The sequence below is a fragment of the Vanellus vanellus genome, assembly GCF_965231255.1.
Source record: "Vanellus vanellus genome assembly, chromosome: 8".
NCBI lineage: Eukaryota > Metazoa > Chordata > Aves > Charadriiformes > Charadriidae > Vanellus > Vanellus vanellus.
In genome coordinates, this window is record NC_138913.1 from 27,851,288 (window position 1) to 27,874,390 (window position 23,103).

Genomic DNA, 23,103 nt, shown 5'->3' on the forward strand with positions numbered 1-23,103 from the left:
TGCCACAAGGCTTTTAATATCAGGGAGCCACAAAAGCAGCTACCACACAGGGGAAAGTGAGCCAGGAGCAGTATTTGTCACAGACAAGAAACATAGACCCACAGTACCTGAAGAAGAGCAGAGCAGGTCCAGCAGCAGTAACAAGTGTGAGCGCAACAATTGCCAGATGTCCACAGCAGCAAGGCAGGTCCAAGGTGAAAGCAGGAAGTCAGCAGGCCAGGCACAGCGCAGTCCAGGAAAGGGCAAGATCTTGTGTTTAAACACAACTCCTAAAACACAGCAAAGAGAGCCCAGATGAAACTTCTCACAGCTTGGCTATTTCAGCAGCCTGATCCAAGGTCACACAGCTGCACTGCATCAGAGCTGGCCTGATGACGGGCAGGTGGCCAAAACCCTGAGGGCGGAGGAGGAGGTTGCAGAGCCTCTTGGTGCATTCAAGACCCCAATATTTAGTCTTACCTTTCTATTTGTCCTAGTGATCACAAACAGCTGAGGACCTAACCCAGTCTGTTTGGATAATAGGACTAATTCTCCAGAATAGTGGTGCTGATAGACTAGAAGAAACAATCAACAGAGGTAGGAAAAATGATATCTGCTTCTTGGACTGCACTACTACAAACATGGACCCTCAACTCAAGAGTCTGACTAGAAGAACAGTCAAATTCAGCAGATCAGCCAGCAACAGTGGGGGGAAAAAAACACACTACGGGCTTCCTCTGGTCAAAACGGTATGACCTTGAGTCTTGCTACTCTTGGAGTTTCATATTCAACTATTCAATTATTACCATAATTTTCAAGAGTAAGATTTACTTGCAGTTCTAGAGAGTTTATATTATCTGTCCTGCTGGGGTTGCAGTTGTTCTTAGATAGAATCCAAACCTACCTACTTAGCTCTATCAGAGAATGTAAGAATAGTGCATGTTGATGCTATGGATGGGGATATTGAGGCTTGGTCCTGGAACACTACTGATGGCAACTGCTGAATCCAGCTCATGCACAATAACCCAAAGGACTATATCCCAGAAATTAGTCAAAGCTAGTAAAACTCTTTGGATGTCGGATGTCACGTTAGTTCTTTCCATAACAGTCAGATCAATGTGAGATATAGGTGGGAGGGGTTGAGACAAGAGGGTTCAGGACACACTGTTCAGTTTGGCAGAGGATGTGATACAGGGTGGTGTCTATGAGAATGTGTACTTGGTGGGAAATTGCTTGAATCTTACTTCATTTTGTTGGCCTGGTTCAGCGTATAAGGTGTTTGGCAGTAAATTGAGGAAGGAATTGGGCATTTTACAAGTTGGCAGTAAGTTGAAGAAGTATTTGGGCATTTTACAGGCAATATACATGTAGGCTGAGAGTGACAATGAAGATGCTGTGCCATGAAATTAAGTCAGGTTAGGGATTGAATATCTGCAAGGAGATATGGTCCAGAGATGGCATCCTGAGTGTTTGTCGGGAGGCAAAATGGGAGATGGAGGTGTTGTAGTACACATGTTAATCCGGGAGATGCACTGCGTGAGCACACAGGGGCTGTACATGGGGTGTGTGAAAATGGGTCAGGTGGGGAATGAGCTGTACAGCTCGAATCAGAAGGATTCAAGACCCAAATTCCTGTATTTTGTATGCACACTTGTTTTGAGTTGGGCTGGAAAGCTGGGGGGATTCATGAAGAGAACAAGGAACATAAAGACACAGGCAGGACTCTCCGATTAGTTTAACATAGAATCACAGAATGGTTTAGGTTGCAAGGGACTTTAAAGACCATCTAGTTCTACCTCCCTGCCATGGGCAGGGACACCTCCCACCAGACCAGGTTGCTCAAAGCCCCATCCAGCCTGGCCTTGAACACCTCTGGGGATGGGGCAGCCGCAGCTTCTCTGGGCACCTCTAGGTGAACACACAGCTGGACAAGTGGGAAAAAGGAGAGGTTCTGTCAGACAGCTCCCCAAAAGGCCAAAGAGAGAAGCAGGGAGAGGGCTGCCTTGATGGCACTGGCAGTATTGCAACACAGTATCCATAGGTGTGTGGAATGGCTGCAGTGTGCTTACATTGGAAATATCAAAAGTTCCCTCCATATGACCCCAGTGGTCTAAAACCTGGACAAGGTAAAAAATCCCCCCTGCGCCCATGTCTTGGTTGTACCTGTCCCAAGCCTGTGGATCCACTGCTGTGCTAAACGGGGTCTCCAGAGCGCTGGTATGGGCAGCAAGAACACTTCTGACAAACTTCTGTCTACACAGCGGTGTGTGGGCTGCTGGTGTCCACCGGGGCACCCAAACCGCATCTGCTCGTGTGCCAGATCTTCTAAGAACCTTATAGGCCCCTCAGCTCTCTCACTTTTAAGGTAGTCACACCGGACTTGCTCCATGCCGGGTGGGAGGGGGGGCAGTTGGTATCCCGGTGTCTCAAGCCCAGACGAAAGCCTGAAGTATGTGACAGGCCGGGCTGCAGGTTCCAGGATGGCTTAAGGCAGAGGCGGGGTCTGACTCCTCAGCCCGAGAGGTGAGCTGAGGCGCTCGCCATGACAGGACCACGAAGCAGCGCCCGCGCCCAGTCACTCTCGAGGCGCCGCCGTCCCTGAGGTGGCGGCCCCGAGCGCGGGAAAAGCCTCAAACGCCGCGGGCGCGGGGCGGCCAACCCGCCGGAGGGGCCCTACCGGCAGCCAGCCGTCCCCGCCCGCCTGGCGAGGGAGCGGCGGCGGCGGCCCGCCCTCCGCGGGGCAGGCGCGGCGCTGCCGGCGTGGCGGCCGCCCTGAGGCGAAGCGGCCGCCCTGAGGCGAGGCGGCCGCCCTGAGGCGAGGCGGCCGCGCTGAGGCGAGCCGACCGTTGCGGCGCGCGCGCTCCTTCTCCCTCAGGCCAGCGCCGCGCCCAGGTCGAGGGCGGCCCCCGCTAGAGGGCGCTGCGCTCCTCCCGCCCCCCACCCCCCCCTCCGCCCCGCGCCGCGGGATGGGCCCCCGCTGCGGGGAGGGAAGCGGCCCGGCCGCGCATGCGCAGTGCCGGGCGCTACACGGCAGCGGCGATGGCTCCGCAGTGACGGTTGGACCTAACGGTTGCTATTGACATTGCGGCGCGGATCGGGCGGCGGATCCTGCCCCGCGAGCGGCGTCCGCCCCGCGGCCGCCCAGCCAGCAGCCACCGGCCCCGCGGAGGAGGCCGCGGCGGCGCCGCGGTGATGCGGCCGCGCTGAGGCCCAGGTGCATCCGCCTCCCTCTCTCCCTCCCTCCCTCCCTCCCTCCCCCGCCGCCGGATCGGGCAGCGCGGCCCGGCCCGCCGCCGCCCTGAGCTGGCTTCGCGGTTCCTCCCTGCGGCCGCCGCCATGGCGGGCCGCCGCTGAGGAAGCGTCCGCTCGGAGGGGAGGGCGGCCCGGCATGGCCCGCAGCCTGGAGTAGCAGCGCCGCCGCCTCCCTGCGCTGTGCGGCTGCGGGCGGGCCGAGGCCGCTGCTCGGGAGCGAGGCCCCGCTGGAGGCGGAGGAGGAGCCAGCGCGGCCCCTCTGACAGGGCCGCCGGGCCGCCGCGGCCTCCGCGCTGCCGCCGCCGCCGCCGCGCGGCTCCAGGTGGCCCCGGACCAAGGTGACACCCGGCCTGCCCCCGCCCCGGGGCCACCTGCCCCCTCGGCCGGCACGGCCTCGGCGCCGCGCTTTCTTCTCACCCCGGAGCCGGCGGCGTGCGAGCGGCTGCGATGAACCCGGTGAATGCCACTGCTCTCTACGTTTCAGCGAGCCGCCTGGTGCTCAACTACGACCCTGGGGATCCCCAGTCCTTTACCGAGATTAACAAGCTCCTGCCCTACTTCAGGCAGTCCCTCTCCTGCTGCGTTTGCGGTGAGGATCTTTCTTTTGTTCCCTGCACAATAAGCCCCCCCTCCCTCCGGGCTCGCCGCACGGCGGCCCTGGGCGGGCGGGCTGGGCCGGTGGGACCGCCGCGGCGGGGTTCGGCGTGTGTCCTCCGTCCGTGTCGTCCCCCCCCGCGCCGCCCCCGAGAGCCGGGCTCACCCACGGAGGCGGCCCGGGAAAGTTTTCCTCGGGCTTTTCGCCGCCGAGCCCCCGGTGTCGGGGGTGGGGTGGGGGTGGTGGGTGCGGGGGGGTCCACGTGGGCGGGAGGGGGGATGCGGGGGGGGCGGCAAGTTGAGAACGGTGGAGTGGAAATGTTCTTCGGCTTGGAGCACCCCCACCCCCCAAAGAAACCCAACCCGAATTGGGGGGAAACCTGGGGGCGACGTTGGTCAGCGTTGGGGGTGTGCAGCTTGAATAGCCTGGCGGGCTTGTAAAGAAAATACTGTGTCGGTTTGGTTGAGAGAGTGTGTTTTGCCCCAAACGCAACGCTTTATTATGGCCATTTGATTTCATAGAGGGTATGGTAGTTATTAGCGGTTATTGGAATACCCTGGTATAGTGGAGTTAGTTGCTTTAAAAAAGTGATGACTAAGAGCAAGTGTGGTAAAAGATACTCAAAAACAACATACAGACCGTAGAAGCAGGGAAAGAAGAACTTTTTACGTTGTTTTTTTTTTTCCCACTCCTTGAAACGTAAAGAACAAAAAGTAATTCAGATTGAAAGCCAGGAATTTTAAGCATACAGAAACGATGTTTGGATTTTTTTTTTCCCTCGTGCCTAGCAGATAATTGTCCTATAACAATAATTACCATAAAAAGCAAATAGGCTGAAAGTCTGCTAGGATTTCCCTGCTCTCTCTCCCCCCAAAAACAGAGCATTCTGCGTTTTGTGGGAAAAGGCAGACATCCGGAATTTCAGTATTACAGTCTGGGGAACATTGGGAAGGAATTGCATTCTGCTGTGTTTATGAAGTGAGGGCACGTGTCTGTTCCTGGTAGGAAGCTCTGGAATAAGCTGTCAACCTTTCTTGAATTTTCCTTTGAAGCCTTGGTCAGTGTTCAGGGAGGGAGTCTGAACTGTTAGACCTCCCAGTTGATGAATTTTGTTAATTCTCCTTTTTTCCCCTCTGGTTGCTTTAAGCCCTGGCCCTGTGTGTGTTTGTACTCTCTGAACAGAATGGACTTACATCCACTATGTTTGCATGTGTTTATCTTTACTAATGTGTGTGGTCACAATAAGATGTAATTGAATTGCTGGGCTTTATAAAGTTAAATATTGTATTTATTTACAGGATCAGGATTTCAACTGTTGAGGCTGCTAAACTAGTGTTGGATGCTTCCTATCCTGTAGCTATTGGCTCCTCCCACTTAAAGTCTTAGAAAATAGAGATCTGTTTGTACTGGGAAAGAGGGAGCCTGTTCCCAGGATCACTGCATCGTCATTTCCTGAAATAATTTGTCTAAGGCTTTTTTTTCTCACGTAACTCTGATGTCAATATCAATACACCTCTGCTCTTTATCTCTTGCCTTTTACCTTACGATAATTCCAGTCCTTAACTGTGCTTTTTTTCTATAAATCCTTCTTGCTTTTGGTCAACCATCAGACTGCTTTTGCCTAAAAATATGGTAATATTTTTCTGATTTTTTTTTTTTAAACATAGGGACTATGTTTTTCTAATTACCATGCCATTTGGCCTCTCCACTCCAAGACTGATCTTCTGAAATGTGTTCTTTGTACTTGCCTTGACTTCTTCCCTTCTTGGCCTTTTGCAATCTTATTTTTACACTCTGTGCTATTGAAATCGTCGATCTTTAATTTGTCCCTGCCCAAATTCCTGAGCTATTTTCCCTCTCTTCAGCTTTTCTTGTTTAGCTTTTCTGTCACTCAGTTTGGTAGAGCAGACCATGCCTTTTAGTTTGTTTTCTCCATTGACTTGTGCTTCCGTGGATATTCCTACTTACAAACTACTTCCTGATGGTTCCACTTCCCCTCTTCATCCCTTTTGTTCTTTGAATTTTAAGGCTACTGCTTTGGCTTATATTTTTTTTTGCTGCTGTGGCTAGCTTTCAGATAACTGTAGCTGTGGTTTATTTCAAATATTTTCTCTACAGGTGATTCCCCAGTATTCTCTCTCTGTGTCTCGGGCTCCTGTTTGTGGCGTGGCAGCATACAGAGGCCTCAGTAAATACCGGGCTCTTTGTGAAGCCATACAGTAAAATACAGTTTCTGTCCTGCAGAGTTAGTAAACTGTCTTTCTTGAACCTGCAGGCAGTTAGTCATGGGAGAGTGGTCCTGCCCGATACAAAACTGTCTGCTCTGGTGTTGACCAGAGTCCTAAATCTTCAGCTCAGACCGGTAAAGGCAAATTGACCTTCTTTTTTTGTTTGCTTTTTGTGTTCCTTTTCTCCCACTTCTGTCATGGGTGAATATTGGTGCCTCTTTCTCTACTTGGCCCTCTGACCTTGCTACGATATTTTTAAAATACTTTTTTTTTTTTTTTCCTCTTGTACACATTAGTGCTAAGAGCTATTATACCTTCTGCATGTTTAAGGTCATTTAACGCCTGTCCAACTGTCAAAACCTTTCTAACTTCAGTGTTTTAAAAGGTAAAATTTAAGTACAGAAGTAAAGATTGCTTTGTGAGATGTCACGATCACAAGAGTGAGTGCTGTGACCACCCAAAACTTCATAGTGTGGGTTTTTAAAAAATATTTGAAAGCTTTTCAGATGCTCAGTACTGCTTTCTACCTTATTTGTCTGTTTAGACCATGAGATCCAAATATCTCTATGGGTTCATGTACGTGGAACTTTGAGTGTCTGGTACTTTCCTTGCACAGATCTTAGTAGAATGTGGTCTTGACTGTCAATGTTTAAAAATTGTGCTTTGTTGGAGAAATGCTGCATGAATTATCAGTGATGCATAAACCCCCTACACGTAGTTAAAGTCTCAAGTGTTGGACTTCTAGGACTTCCCTTGGGAAATTACTCCCCAAATTAGTGCTCCTTATGTCAGCCTCTCCTCAGTATTTAATCCCTGAATGCATTCTGTAATGCTTTGTTATGCTGTAGGTATTAATTCCACAGTCAAGATTGCCCCTTTAATTTTAGAGACTCGTTTTTAGAAGGAATAAGTGAGGTCTATATGGACCAACTAACGTTACTGTGCTTTCGCTATTTTCTCAATGCAGTAGACGTAAGCCAACTCATTTTCTTTTGATCTGATAGTCTTTTAAACCAGCTCACACAGTAGGGGTGGCAGAAGTTTTTGGACCCGTGTAATTATGAAATTCTAATTAAAGCTCTGATTTCAGATTCAAATGGGCACACATGAAGTTCCATCAGTAGAAAGTCATAACGTAAATACAGTGTGCCATTGTAAGGCCACTGAATCTGTTCTAGGTGGATTTGAGGTCTCTGTCTTACCTAATGGGTTATAAAGGTTAAATTATGCTGATGGTATGGCAGTGTGTGTTTCTAGGATTTAAGTGTGCTCATGTGATAGTTTCCTAGATGGTGTTGTAGGTAATGCATCATCCTTTTCCAGGGATGTAGAAGATAATATTTCCTAGAGCTTTTAAAACTTAAAAATAACTACTCCCCAGCGTGCACTAGACAGAAAGTATGTGCCTTATGTGTTTTGAGGATGTGAAATCTCAGTTTCAGTCTCTGGACTAAAGTGATTATTATTAAATTGCATGTTAATACCATACTTAATTTAAGAATAATTTAGTAGGATTTATGCAACAAACTTCTATGTTTTAAAAGTGCTGCCTATTGGGATAAAAATCTTCTTAAAAGTGGCTTTCTCTATTTCAAATACCATGCAGGTTACTGCAAGTCATTCAAAATTTTCAGCATTAACAGCCTTTTTTCAAATTCAGTTAAAATGCCTGTAAGAGACAGATTGCCGGTCAAATCAGCTTAGCTTTTTATCCGTAGAAAACTTCATCCTGGAATCTCCAAAAGATATTTAAAAGATGTGTGAAAGATTGTTATTGCTGATTTAGAATGTGAAAGTGCTTGAAAGGCTGCATGGCTTTAGGACAACACTTTACGTTTGGCCAGGAACCTGGCTGTAGGTGCGCTGTAGGAATACAGGATAAGAATATAGTTCTTGCCTTAAACATCCTGTAATCTAAGTAAGGGGATGTGAGACAACATGTGGCTTAGGGGAGATTAAGGGTTGGGAAGGAACAAAGAAACAACATGACAGTACTGACTGGTACCTTATAGAGCTCCCATCAAATGTTTTGAGGTAGCTCTTGCAAGGCTGAATGGTAAAGTCACATTATGGAAGCAACTCCCAAGCATGGGGAATGGCATGGATTAAAAAAAAAATAATTAAATTTGTTCAATTTGCCTATTTAAAGAACAGTATAGGGATGTTATTTCCATCCTGCTCTTGTGTAAAAGTATTAGCCTATTTTTTGAAAGTTTTATACTGTCAGTAGAAGTTGAGTCTCACCCCGCTAGCTAGGTTTGAAATAGCTCCATAGTTGGTGGTATATTGAGTTGTGTAAAATTTACCATCTTTGTGCCATCTTGTCCGTGTTGTTGGACCTGTGAAGGCTTCTCATCTTCTTCCTTGCCCCTCACTGAGCTAATTCTCCATTGCTTCTGCAGTTCTGACTGCTTCCTCCTATGCCAGCGCATGGTGTGACCTTGTCCAGACCCCGTGTCTGCAGCTCTTGGTGGTGTCAGTATGGATCCCAAGTGGAGCTTGTTACTTTAGGGTATACTTTGTCATTGGGAAATGGTGAATTAGACCTGTACAGTTTCATTACACTTTCAGAGGAAAACTTCTACAATTATCTAAGGGAAGAAGCACCACAAGCAATTGGAATGCAAGTGAATTATGGCTCTAGAGTAAGTAAAGTCTTTTTCACTGCTGGTATTGAGACAATCTGAGGCATGCAGAAGTTAAGTGATGGCCTTCAGACAAGAGAAGGTAGTTGAGTGACACCTAAATAGATTTAAACATTCTTGAAAATTTGATTTCTGGTCACAGAGATGGAAGAAAGCAGAAGAAATAAATTCACACTACTAATAAAATTTAATTATATGCATGATACTTGATTTTCTGTTTGGGATGTGAGCCATGACTAAGTGAGTTAAGCCTGGAAATTGGCGTTTTAAAGTGAAAAATGTATTTAAGTTTTGTGATGGAAAAGTTAAGCCTAGAACTCTCATTCCTTGTCCGTTCTCCTTTGATTAAGGGAGAGTGAAAGCTGATGATGATCCATGCTGCCAGATCAGAGTTGCCTTTTGTGTTTGAAAAGTAATCTGGATCAATGCTTTTTTTTTTCCAAGTATTTTTCATTTACATTTTCTTCTTTCTTCAATTTTCAATGATGAAAGATACTGACCAGCTATTACATATTGGTAGTTTTTAGAAGTATGTTATTTTCCTCTTAAAAATTACATGAATGGTTGCCAAAATACTTTTGAATTTCTGAAGAATGCACAAAATAACCAGAATCTCCAAAACAACCATGGCGGAGCATGGACTATGGGACTAAGTACCTACCAAATACCTTCTTTTTATTCTTGTTTTGGAGATAACAAGCATGGGCAGTTGCCTATAAAATGTCCACTTGCACATCTCCGAATGCACCAACTTTTAGCCAAGAACATGTTGGATGATTTCTCTTCCTCTTAAAATTTCCTTACTTAAATTCACTATTTCCCTTTCCTGTTTTTAAATCCTGTGTGTGACTTCTGGGAGAACTGCTCTTTCAAGGTTGTCTACATTGTACTGCTTGTGTTTTGATAACGTAAAGTTCTATCAGTTGAATTTCGGTTGGTTTCTACACTAAAAATACTCCTCTGTTGTAGAATAAAATTGAGGAGTAGGAAGAGAAGTAACTCTGGTTTCTACCTTAAAAACTTAAAAAACTTAAAACTTTGCAACTGGCTTTTTTAAGGTTTTAAAGTAAAGATTGCAGTGTTGTCTTCTGATGAGATTTGAGATGAGAGTCTCTTTCTCATTGAGGCAGTGGGAGATGGTGAACGGGTTTTGATGGTTGCCTGAGGATATTGATTAAACCGATTGCGTTTCAGAGTGTTTAAAGAAAAGTTAATATGTTGCCAAGAGGCATCTTTATTGGGACAACTTAGTTGTCCAGGTCTATGGACACAGTGTGTTCAAACACAGATTCCTTTGGTTTTGTTTTCTTACTATGTTATGATTTACAGATTAGTTTGACTAAATATGGAGTAAGCAGTTGCTGGGTATTACTGGAGTTCTGTGTGAGGCCAGAAAAGATTCTTTGCATCTAGTATATGACTTGAGAAATGATGCGCAGCACAACCTCTCCTTGAGCGCTGTGCTTTCCAGATAGTAAAGGTCTTCCTGCTCTTATGGAGAAATGTACTTTGCAGTCCTTCAATGATGTAATTTGTTATTCTCTGTCTCCTGAGCCTTGCAGTCACAGCGCAGGGCTTGCTCCTTCTCCACTGGGCTTGAAGAGTACTGTTTACTTTAAGATTGCGTGGTTAATCTTGACGGGGTGAGCATTTTTGTTTGGCGGGAAAAAATAGTTTTCATTGCTTTTTCGTTTGTGATAAATATATTTAATTTGTTCTATAACTTTTGAAGCAGGTTTTAATTCTTTTGAGTGTTTATGCTGCATAGAAACATGTTAAATTAATCTTACGGGCATAAGAGAGGTGTTAACTTTGCCATTTAAAACCTCTTAAAATACAGCAGCCTTGACTTTTGGAAGACATCATTACATGAAAATTTTACACCGGATGGTGAATAAGATGAATTTATTTATCTTTTTAAAGCATGTTCATCACAAAGTTCAAAGTTTTCTACCTAGTTTGTTAAAAATATATTTAGAATATTTCCAGTCAGTGACTTTGTAAACACAAAGACTTTCAAACAGAAATATAACTTTGACATAAGACTTGGTAAAGTATGTTCTGTTGTTTATTATGTGGGGGGGTGGAGTTGGAGAACAAAGCAGTCCCTTCTACAGTTTAAATGTAATTTGTTGTCGTATTTCTGTTTTTTCTCTTGAACTTTAGCTAAAGAGGTTCACTGTATTTCTCCAAATATGCAGAAAAATAGTCTAACTGTATTCTTATCACGGTTAATTTGGGTTCCCATGGTGTTCAGACAAAAATAGTGCATTTTTTTATTTTTCCAAAGGGTTATACAGTTACTAATTATTAGTCATGACCATCCCTATATGAGTGTAATAATTTCTGTAGCTAATTTTTATAGTTGTTTATTGATGGAGGATGCTTTGAAATATTCAGCAGCCAGCTGTTTTCTCTGATAAAATTTTGAAATAAGTTTGTTGGGTTTTGTTGTTTGGGTTTCTTTAATGCTTTTTTGTGTCCCCCCCATATTTCCCTTTCACCTGACAGGGAGTCTGTCAATGCTTGTCAATGTCTTTGGACAAATTTTAGTGTTACTGTTGTTGTAGTTGTGATGATCTAAGAGCAATGTGGTATTTTCAGGAAGAAATAGTATCATTTAGTTCACAGGTGTAAACTCGTTTCAGATTTGAAAAAGGGTTGTGTGCTGAAACCCTTGGTCAATTTTTTTCTCTTTCTACTACTTGGCTGAATAAAACTCACTTTTTCTGTTTACAAAATCTTGTCTCACAAAAACCATTAAAGGCTAAGTACATTTCTGGTGTTGTCATTGTGAACTGCTCTTACAATCCATGTTTTCTAGACACAGGTTCAAAGTTTTGTGCTAGTAATACGGGAGATGTGTCCTGGCATCCTTGTGCCTCTCAACCAAGAGTGTGGTAGCTACAAATGGGGATTTGTTTTCTGAATGCTGGGGAGTGGGTGTAGGATATCTGGGTGACGGTGGCCCTCTGCCAGGTGATTCAGTAGGTTTCTGTGCAGTGAGAAAAGTTGCCAAACCTTTTTCTAACTGGGACGGTTTGTCAGGGCAGGGGTAGGACGAACCTCCATCGGGTGAGTCTGCCTCTTGACTTCAGTGCAGTATTTGTGAAGTGTATCAACCAGTCCGTGGTTCGAGCCCACCATCTTGAGTGTACGCTTTGGAAGGGGTTTATGTTAGGGCTTGAGATCTGTTGAAGGAGACCCTTCGCTATAGTCTTGTCTTTGGCAGTTGTCCCTTGCAGTAATCTCTTTTGAAGTTTCTCTGTTTTTGAGTGTGTTTAGTTATTGTCTTTTCTAGTAAATATCCAGATCTTGCACCCATATAAACCAGATCTTTTGTTTTATTTTTCTGTAGATGGTTAACAGACCTTTTCACTACTTATCGTATGCCTGTCTATTGTCAAATAGTTTTGCAAATAGTGCTTTTAGGGTTTTTATCAGACTCTGAAAATGCCACTGCTTTTATGATCGTATGTTTCTTTTGCATGTTGTGCTTTGAAACCTTACTGAGCTACTTATCCTTCAGTTGGATCTAGTTGATAACTTCTTAGATGAAAAGATGCTGTGTGGGGTTGAAGGAGGGAGCAGTGCAGGGAAGGCGGTGTGGGGAGCAAGCCCTTAACTTTCAGAGGCTGCTTTGGCTGAAGTGCTTGAGCTGCAGGTAAATGGATAGCTGAATTTCAAAAAGCCTGTATCAAGTGGTACCATCCGTCGGTGAGAACTAGCACCCATCCTTCAGGAGGTGGTTAACTCTAAAGCTTGAATGTAGCAATTTGTTAGAGCTTACTACCTGTTGCTAATTATTTTAGTAGAAACAATCAGATCATGTTTAATCCAGAAATGAAAATGCTGAAAGTGTAGCAGTCCAACTGTTAAATCTCCAGCTTCTGGTTATTACTTTGAGGTGCTTCTCATATATTAATTTTCAGTGTAACATAGCAGTATTTGTGTGCTTCATCAGAGTGATTATAGCTTCCTGGTTTTTTAAACTTTCTAGATTTAACAGAGCTGTAGAATTTCTGACTGATCCAAAGTTCACAGAGGCTTTTTGTAATACTTGGTTTAAAAATGCCATTGTGGTCATTGTAATGTTTGATGTTAAGAGATGAACTGGTGCGGGTGAGCTTTCTCCTTCCCGTCTTCATGGATGCCACTCCTCCTTTTGCGTTGTGTAGCAGATATGCCACTTCAGTCAGGTGGAGTGAAAGGAGTAGAGGGCTGTGCTGCACGCTATAGAAGAAGGGTGACTTCTGGTGACAGGAATGCAATCAAAGATTAAAGACTCCATTTTGGCACACAAACGTTGGAGATTAACCCCAGCAATACATTTATTTATACTTGTAACAAAATTTTACCTCATATTTTTTCTAGTTTACTTCACCAAATTGAGATTTAATAGTTAACATCATTCTTAAGACTTTGAGTTTTTAAAAAAGGTAATATATCAAGTTTCAGTAGGCTCTTCCAAGGTCGCTAAAGTAGTTACTGGTGTTGAGCCCCTTTTCTAGGGCATTGTATTTCTGCCTTTGCTGAGGACAGATGAGAAGGGAAGGAGGTGACCTGTTCAAGTCTGTTCTCGGTGAATTTAATCCATTTGAAGCACATTTGCCGCATATATACACCTAACAATTGCTTTGATTCCCACTTCTTCTCCCCTTGGTCTCAGAGATACCATTTGCAGATGCTTCCCCTCTTCCTGCAGCTGTGAAGTAATGCTCATTAAGGAACACAATAGGAAGTATTCCTTGTGGTTTAAATGACCTCCCTCCTGGTAGCAGCCTTTCCAGGACAGCTGTGATATTTTGTAAATAATATATTACAAACATTTCCTCTGTATATGCATCTTATTAAATGTAAGTCCTCATATTAATGGAGATGTTTAGTAAGCCTTTCTAAAAGTAGGAAAGTTAAGAACTGGTGTTGTTTCGTAAAGCATCTTATTGGAGGCTTTGTAAGAACATGGTTTTGCTTTTGGTGTATTAATATACCCCTTGCAAAAGAGGGTGAGAAAAGACAAGGCAAAGTTTAGTAATACCAAGCTATTTAGGGCAGTAAAATGAAGGCCTGCATTGAGTAATCGTGGAGGATCTTATGCAGATAAATGACCATGCAATAAAATGACAAATTAAATTTAGCTTAGATAAATACTAAAATTATAAACATGGAAAAATATTAACTTCTCGGAGCCCGCCATTTTTCTATCTTGCAGATCTATATAAATTTCTAAATTTATAGAAAGTGTTAGCATTGATGGCTACCAGCCAAAAGTGAGGTCTTGGCCTTGCAATAGAAAACTCCATGAGAACATCAGCTCAGTACAGAGTATCAGTCAAAAAAGCAAAGCAAATGCTGAAAATCGGGAATGGAATAAAGAATAAAGTGGAGAACTTTATTATGGCACTGTATAAAGCTGCAGTTCACCTGTATCTTATGGTGTTGCAGTTGTGGTACCCCCTTCTCAAAAAAGAACCGTGGAAGAGTTAGGAGAAGGGTTAGAAGGTTGTTGTAAGGAACAACTTCTTTACAGTCTGGAAAAGAGACAACTTGGAGGGTTACGTGGTAGATGTTTGTAAAACTGAGTAGTGTGGAAGAGAGGGTGGGGATTGACTGTTGCCTCATCCAGCACAAGAAACAGAGATTGTCAAGGGGGAGGAGAGTAATGTTCAAAACAAAAAAGGTCATTCTCAGCACAACGGATAGTTGACCAGGGAACTTTTTTCAAAGCCTGTTGTGACTGATGATGTTTTAAATAGTTAAAGAGGAGATGAGGCAAGCCGAAGGAGAGAATCTAAGGGTTACTGAGTACTTGGAAACTCCATCTCCCATGACAAGTATCTCAACTAATGGTTAGAAGCTGGGCAGCTGTTAAGATTTTGCTTGCCTTGTTCTTACTCTGTGCCCTAAACATCTGCTTTGGCCACTAGTGAGATGGCCTACTGTGCTAGATCATCCAACTCAGTAGCAGGGGGCCTAAAGGAAAGCTGGGGAGGGACTCTTTATCAGGGAGTGTAGTGATAGGACGAGGGGTAACAGTTTTAAACTGAAAGAGGGGAGATTTAGATTAGATATTAGGACGAAATCCTTTACCATCAGGGTGGTGAGACTGGCACAGGTTGCCCGGAGAAGCTGTGGATGCCCCATCGCTGGAAGTGTTCAAGGCCAGGATGGATGGGGCTTTGAGCAACCTGGTCTAGCAGAAGGTGTCTCTGCCTATGGTAGGGGGGCTGGAACTAGATGGTCTTTAAGGTCTCTTCCAACTCAAATCATTCTATGATTCTATGATTGTTATTCTTTAGAGTTTGAGGATGGGCTAGGTAACATCCTGGAATCCTTCCCAGCTTTATTTTCATGGTGGAGTTCATAATCTTAATCTGGAAAGATCTTGTATTTTGCAGCATCAAATGAGTGTTATGCCTCAGGAGCCTGTACAGTCCAGCAGTTTGGAATGTCCCAGAGCTTACTACGTTCAGATTCTGGGCAGCAGCTTGGGTTTTGTATTTCTGGGACAGTGTTGCTGACTTAATACCATTCCCTGAGTATTAAAAGTAACGAAACTCAATTTTCTGTGAATTTGCATCTCATGGTTGACTTTTTTTTTAGCTTAACGATACTAAAACTGGAGAGAGTGATAGGTGCCACAAAATCCATATGAGAGAGGAACTCTGAAGAATGAATATTCAATGAAATATGAGCTCAAGCTGAAAATATTCCCACAGCTCAGGCATTCCTAATGTCTCTCCCGTGTAGGTTGCCTGGCATTTACTGAGAGTAGAACTCTCTCTGTTCTTTCCTTCAATGAGAGCATGTAAAGTGTTTTGTCTTGTCTGTCCATGTTTGGTTTTTTTCCTCAAAGCTTCTGGAAATTTAAATTTTTCAGTATCCTCTTTTAGCATTCGTACCCGTTCAACAGTTTCAGCCAAATTTATTTTGGGAGAAATAAAATACACAGTTGGTGGCAACTTTTTTAATCTAATTAAAACTAAAATTGGTATATTGTTTGGTTGGTTCCATCTCTGAAGTATTTTAGTGCTTCATATTCTGTAAAGTATTGATCATCGTAACTTATACTTAATCATTGTAAGTAGCAAAAAGAGGCTAAAGATGGCCCAAGGAGCACACCCAACTGCTTTGTTTCATTGGGTATTAATGCTGGGTGGGCTTTTGCTCCTGGAAGGGCTGTGCACGCGTGTAGTTTCCCAATGGCTTCTGAAGTCTCAAAGCATTAAGTGAACGAGTGTTAGGTGTGTTGCCTCCTGCGCTGGTCCCAGCATGGCTTTCTGCTTGTCCTGTTGGGAAGACTCAAGATCCAGAGGGGACGGACAGTTGTTTGTGAACTCTTTATGCTGAAGGACATGACTTCTGAGACTAGCTGATGTGATTTAAAACTCTTTGTTTTTCCCCAAGGGAGTTAGGAACTTTGCTCACGAAATCAAATCCAGTCTTAGGACTGTGATGGACATTTCTGCCCGCATTGCTGTTTATACAGTGTCATTTAAAGGGAACTTCCAAAAATAAATAAAAAAATCCATTGCAGGTTGGATTGTGTGACTTCACGATCCATCTGTTGGCTTTAAATCTTCACTGCTTAACTTGAAGTGTTTTGCTGTTGTCTTCTCACGGTGGGGTCTTGTGGAGTCGTCCTTCCTCATTAGATTGGCAAAGAAAAGTTGAATATGTACTTTTTGGTTGTGAAGTGCATTTCCCATCAAGTATTGCTGTAATTGTGCTTTGAACTTTTCTCTGTTCCACAGCTTCTCGTATTCAGTGTTCCTCCTGCATTGCTTTCAATTAGCTGTGTTCAAATCCTGTGCGTTTCCCTACTGCCCCTGTTCCAGTCATGCTGTAGTGACAGTTCTCTTTATTGGATATTGTGTAGATGTTTGCCACCTGTCAACTTCCTAAACAATTAAATTTTCTCTCAATTTGTAAAAAAACCCAACTACGTAACGATGACTTCAGCACTAACTCTTGTTGCTCAAAATCCATTCTAAGTCAGGTGACTTTTACTGAAAGACCGCTCAGGCAGAGGGCTGGAGCAGCCCTTTCCCAAAGAGGTACCGGGGATGCAGATCTCCAAGGGAAAATAGGATAGGCTGCTCACTCGAGGAATTCAAAAGTGTTGCAGAATTACTGTGCTAATGCAAATTTCCTATTTAAACACACTCAAAAAGTTGAATTTTTAAAAGTTGTTTGAATAGTGGAAAGTAGGGAGGGTTAGGTTAGGAAAGGGGGTGGAACATTTTGACAAAAGCTACAGAGTGAGGGACAAGTTTAATATTTTAAGTGCTACTACAGCCAAGGGTTAGTACAGTATGTCTTGCTCTTCTACCTCAGGCCTTGGATTCTCCACTAAGGTAATACGAGGCAGAAAGGTTGGGGTTTATTGTTTAGTTGATAACTCAATCCACTCAACTAGGTCCAGTTAATTATATCCCTTCAAAGCGCTGTCAAGAGAATCAGTTACGGAAGGTCCATGTGATTAAAATTTCCTTAGCAAGGGAGTGATGAGAGAAAATATCTTTATTTGATACTTTTCTTTATCTCAGTCTGTTTTAATAGATGCAGTTTGCTTTCTCTTCCCAAGTTGTTAATTTTATTCGTTTGTTTGTAACAGCACATTTTCACTTTGGAAAATCTGGGTGTGAATTCACTGATAGTTGTAACTCATCCAGCAAAGGCTCCTTATGGGCAGAAAGGTCTGATGAAAGCTGAAAATCTGCTTCATGGAAGGGAGGGGAAACCTGTTGCTGTAGATGACTGTAGATACTCTGAAATTCACTGTAGGTGTTAGAATATGTTTCTGGCCTAGAGCTGGCTAGAAATAGCACAGCTATACTGTCACATTCTGGATATAGTTACTAGTGGGATTATTTCTATACAGAATTTCAGTTACCTTTGTTCTTTCATATTTTATCCTTACATGTTATTTGATTTGTTCTTAAGAAAAACCAAAAAAACACTCTCGCAGATTTTTACGGTTTCAGAGATCTGGAGACATTATAGAGACCTTCTACATTGTCAGTACTGGGTGTCTGAAATTTTCTGTGCCGTCAGGTGTGTTGATATTCCTTTAGCAACTGATTTTTATTAGTTTTTTACTCTTAACAATAAGATCTTGGAGAAGATCCTTTCTTCTGACTTCTCCGCTCCTGCCCAGGACATAGGCTGTTGTATTTAAGCATCATGGCTATGACAGTACTGCTATTTGAAGTGTTATTGCACTGATGTGTCTGTGAATTGGAAAACCAGGAGCCACTGCTCCCCAGGATACGTTAGTAGTCACCTTGTTGCACCTTCTGGTTTGGCACAAGAGTGATCTACAAGAGAGCAATATAGTCCTTTTTTTTTTTTTTTTTTTCATTTTTATTTAAATATATTAGTAGGTGTTTTATCCAGTGTTTACAAGAATTCATGGGATCCCTTTAACTGTTTTTGTTGCTTGCAAAGTTAAAAGCTTTGTGCTTTATTCATGGCATTTTGACTGTCACAAAGCTAGGCTCTATTTTTAGTCCCAGCTAAATGAAAAGTAAAACAAAGTCTGCTGTGTCTTCTTTCCGTTTGGGATTGATAATTCATCATTTTTACATTCCTTTTAGAGTTTCCCTCTGCTCTGTTGCTATTTATTCTCACTAATTTCATCAAAATCTCTGCAGTAGCTGTTCATGGGGGTTTATTGTTGCACTTCTGGTAAATTAATAGAAATCTTGTGTATTTTGTAAGTTTCAGTGGAAGAAACTGCCAAAGGGGGCAAGGGGATTGGTAGTGTTTCACCTGAGTGTTTCTAAAGGCTGCAGCAGCGGCACAAAAAACTACGGTGTGATGGTTTTCTTCTAATTTTTGTTTTTAATGTTGTTTTAAAACCAGATACAGCAGCTGTGAAAATTTTTACAGGCTATTGTTTGGAAAGTATGTTTTCTTGTGACTTACTGAGCTTTCTCACACAATTTTTTGGATAGTACAAAATATTCACTCCACGTTATCCTGGAAACCTGCCTTGAGTCCATTGTAATCTTGCTCTTTCTTTTTTCCTTAGGAAATTTGCTACAAGACCCTATTGCTCCTACCAACTCCACGTGTCAGCATTATGTCTGCAAAACTTGTAAAGGCAAGAAGATGATGATGAAACCGTCATGTAGCTGGTGCAAGGACTACGAACAGTTTGAGGAGAATAAGCAGCTAAGCATCTTAGTGAACTGCTATAAGAAACTCTGCGAGTACATAACGCAGACTCCACTGGCACGAGATATTATCCAAGCAGTTGATTGTTCTGCAGATCTTTTGGCTTTGCTCAAAGATGGATCACCACTCCATGAAGAGACAGAAAAATCTTCTGATACAGCCTTGGCTTTGTGTTTGACACATTCCCCAGTACCTTCAACCTCAGAACTCGCAACTGATCCTCCAGCTAGTTTTACGTCAATACCTGAAAGCACACACAACATTGATATTAGAGGTTCTGTTATCAATGGGTTGCCCAATTGTAATGGGCTTTCAGTAGATAAACTTGGAGTGAATATTCCTTCTCCTGAACATGCAAACACAATTGATGTCTGTAGCACTGGAGAGTATATAAAAACTGAAGATCTCTCTAGCAGCCTGCAGCCTGTGTGTGATACAGTTTCAACTAGTGACTTGTGTACGACAGGCATTGACATCTGCAGTTTCAGTGAAGACATAAAACCAGGTGGCTCGCTTCTCCTTAGCGTTGAGGAAGTTCTCCGGAGCTTAGAGACCGTTTCAAATACTGAAGTCTGTGATTCTAATTTGCAGCCCAGCTTGGAAGCAAACATGACTAACGGCCCTTTCCTGCAGCTTTCTCCCCCACCTCTTAGCCATAACATTTTCATGTCCACAGATGCTTCTCCTCATGGCATCTCCTGTACAGCGGCGACGCCTAAGGTAGTTAAGTTAAACAGAAAGCGATCTCGATCAGAAAGCGACAGTGAAAAGGTTCAACCTCTACCCATTTCCAGTATCATCTGTGGCCCAACATTGGGAGCATCAGCTCCCGTAACAGTGAAACAGGAAAATAAAATGTCTTTGCAGCCCATTGCAACTGTACCTAATGGAGGCACTACGCCCAAAATAAGTAAAACTGTGCTCCTGTCTAACAAAAGCATGAAAAAGAATTTAGAACATGCCCCTAAGAAATCTCACCCGAAAGCCAAACCAGGGGTGCTGAAAACAAAAGACAAAGCAAAGGAGAAAGTTCCTAGCAGTAACGTTATGCCAGGAAGCCCAACAAAAACTGTGTATAAAAAGCCACAAGAAAAGAAAGGGTGTAAATGTGGTCGTGCCACCCAAAATCCAAGTGTTCTTACATGCCGTGGCCAACGCTGCCCTTGCTATTCTAACCGCAAAGCCTGCCTTGACTGCATATGCCGTGGCTGCCAAAACTCATACATGGCTAACGGGGAGAAGAAGCTGGAGGCATTTGCAGTGCCAGAAAAGGCCTTGGAGCAGACTAGGCTTACTTTGGGCATTAATGTGACAAGCATTGCGGTGCGCAATGCCAGCACAAGCACCAGTGTAATCAATGTGACAGGGTCACCAGTAACTACGTTTTTAGCTGCCAGTACACACGACGAGAAAAGTTTGGATGAAGCTATAGACATGAGATATGACTGTTGAATCTTTCTTTCTTTTCCCTGCCGTCAGTAGGGGAACTGCTACAGTTTTAAGGCAGCTATGGTTCTGTTTAACTTGCTGGAGCTCCTGCGTTTAGATCACTTGTATCAAGTGTTTTTCATTGCTATGTTATGTGTATTAGTGTCTGGGAAATAGTTGCAGATAATGGAGGAGTTACCCTAAAACTGTTTTTAGTTCTTACAGCACCTCATAGTTTGAGATCAATTGCTGATGTAAATGATTTTATCACAAGATCTTTGGCAAGGAATATATTAACCTCATTGTACTTGGTCATGCTTTGTGCTCAGTCAAAGCTTCTGCTTAAATGTAAAAAAGTGGTATCTAGTTAGTCCATCTAAACTGTGCTAGATAATGGTGTAGAAAAATAATTACCGATTAGTTACAGTCACCATTACTAGAAAATAACCTCATATTCCCGTAGGAAATGCAGCGTGGAGCTGGAGAATACAGTCTGAAAAGGGTAGATAATTTCTGGTTGTGAGAATTGGTTATCTACTCTATGGAACAGATAAAAATAATAATAAAAAAAGATTAGTAAATATATTGAGAAAGCTAATAGCCCAAAAAGCAGCTCAGTCTCCAGACAAGGGTCAGGAAGATCAGTTGGTTGGATATGAGCGTGGAACTGCTGACTCAGACACACTGTCCCCATTAACAACATCTTTTTTTTTGTTGTTGTTGTTTTCTTGACAGTCCCACAGGTCATGTTCCTGATCAGTTATGCCCTTGGTGCCAACTCAGTTTGGTTGACATGTTACTGACTATTTTGGCTGGGGCGAGAAAACTACTTGTACACAAAGAAAGCTTGAGTTTTATTAGCACTGTTCTCTCCCCCCGCCCCCCCCCCCCCCTCTTCTTTTTTGGAGTTTCTGCTGATTTTACTGCTGTTGCTTCTAGAAAAGAGTGGGGATTTTGTGGGTTACAGAGAGACTCCTTGGCTGATTCCCTCCCTTCCCCCCCCCCTCCCCCCTCTGCTGCTGATCAGTGCCTGGGATACACCGAGACTTCCACAGCATTGGGGGGGGTTTCTGTTTGGTTGGTTGGTTGGTTAAGTTTGTGCCACAATAGACCTGGGACCCATCCCCTTGAGGGTAGTTCTTCCCTGACAGGCATCTTTCAGCTGGGGCAGAGGATCGATTGCTATCTAAGGTCAAATATTTTGGATGTTTCTTAGACAGAATAAGCTATATAACTCACTCCACCCAGAATCTTTCATTTTTCGCTAATATGTTGAAAGTGGCTTTTGAAGGTCAGTGCTTTTCAACTTGGGCTGAAGGGCTCCAAAATGGAAGACTAACACAAAGTTGACAAAGAGCTTATCTCAGAAAGTGTTAAAATGAAAGCGCCTTTGTAGGAATTCAGCTGTATGCAAAAATGGTTTATTTCAGCATAATCCCTAAATAAGAGTATAAGTGGAAGAACTCAGTCTTGCATTTAGGGTTTCATTGGCAGCTTAAAAAAGTCAGATTACTTTGTGAAAGCAGAAATTTCTCCTCTTTGATTGACAGAGCACAAATTAAACATGGGCTGACTAGAACACAAAACATTACCTTCTAATTTAAAAGGCAATTCCTGTTTCAATGGCATGTTAATTGTACGTGAATTTTTTGAGTTGCTTTACTGCTTCCATCTTTCCTTTTATTCATCCAACGAACGCCGCAGCGCTTTTGGACCTAACATTAGGTGTATTTTGATTTGGCACAAAGCATGTACAATGATGGTTCCTCACCTAAGAAATAAGCAAAAACCTTTGGACACAAATGACACCTCCTTTTGTTTTGTAGTGTACCATGGTGTCATTTTCTGTGAATGTGGTCAGATTTTTTTGTTGGTTTTGGTTTGTTTCTCCCCCCGTCTTTTTTGTGGGGTGGGTAGGGTGGGGGGTTAAAGCCATAGGAAGAAAAATGTGATGTACGTGTCCAGTCTGTACTTTTTTGTTTTTGTTTTGCAAGAAGAGTTGAAAAATATTTTTGATAATGAGTAAATGGTGGAAAATGCTTCTTAGTATTCTTGTCTTTATTTGCCAACCCAAGTACCCAAGATCTGTGTTTTTTAGCCCTCATGAGACTTAACGATGTCCTATTAAAATGTATTTAGTTAAACTTGTATGTGATTTTTGTGTTGACCCAAAAGGATTCTACCATTTTCTAATTCGGTGGTTTGATCGTGACCTACTAATGTAAATCTGTTTATTAGTCCACTACGTGTAAGAAAAGTAGCCAAACCGGAGTCTGATTTAAAGGGAGTGAATTGCACAGCATGGGTTGTTTCGGAATGCTTTTGCAGAGCTGTTAAGTTTTGCTGAGATTGTTTGATGGTACATTTATTAGGACTTTCATTGAATTAAATACATAGTACCTTTGCTCCAGAAATGTGGGAGTACTTGGAATCTTTACTATCTCACTGCTGCATTAAATATGGTACCAAAAGTTGGAGAACTTAGGTCAAGTGTGTTTTGGAACCGTCGACAGGAGAGCCCTGACCATTAATGTAAAATTGCAAATGGTAGATTCAGGTTGTTTCTAAAAACATTTCCTTTTATGCTGCCACGTTCTTGAAATGTATATTAAAATTCAAATTGATTTAATAAATGTTAGTTTTCTAATTCTATTTTGCAACTGCTAAGGGCATCACTGTGGCATATGTTGAACTTATTGTCTAAATATTACTTAGTCTGCTGATGACTAATTCTGTAATTGTTTAAATTAGGGTTGGCTTGGTTTGGTTTTCTTAACCTCCTGGCTAGTTGTTC

The 23,103-nt window shown here is 43.0% G+C and overlaps 1 protein-coding gene across 1 annotated transcript; it reads left to right on the plus strand.

Moving 5' to 3' along the window:
• Positions 1-3,614: 3,614 nt before the first annotated feature.
• Positions 3,615-21,169, plus strand: MSL2 (MSL complex subunit 2). The gene is made up of 2 exons (XM_082487384.1): positions 3,615-3,820; positions 18,736-21,169. The coding sequence occupies exons 1-2, from the start codon at positions 3,679-3,681 to the stop codon at positions 20,331-20,333; spliced, it is 1,740 nt and encodes a 579-aa protein (XP_082343510.1). The 5' UTR covers positions 3,615-3,678; the 3' UTR covers positions 20,334-21,169.
• The last annotated feature ends 1,934 nt before the right edge of the window (positions 21,170-23,103 follow it).

Bases quoted from the DNA above. Each gene is read 5' to 3' on its own strand.
- MSL2 (XM_082487384.1), top strand. From the start codon at position 3,679: ATGAACCCGGTGAATGCCACTGCTCTCTACGTTTCAGCGAGCCGCCTG. The intron at 3,821-18,735 runs GTGAGGATCTTT...TTTTTTCCTTAG, and splicing joins CCTCTCCTGCTGCGTTTGCG to GAAATTTGCTACAAGACCCT.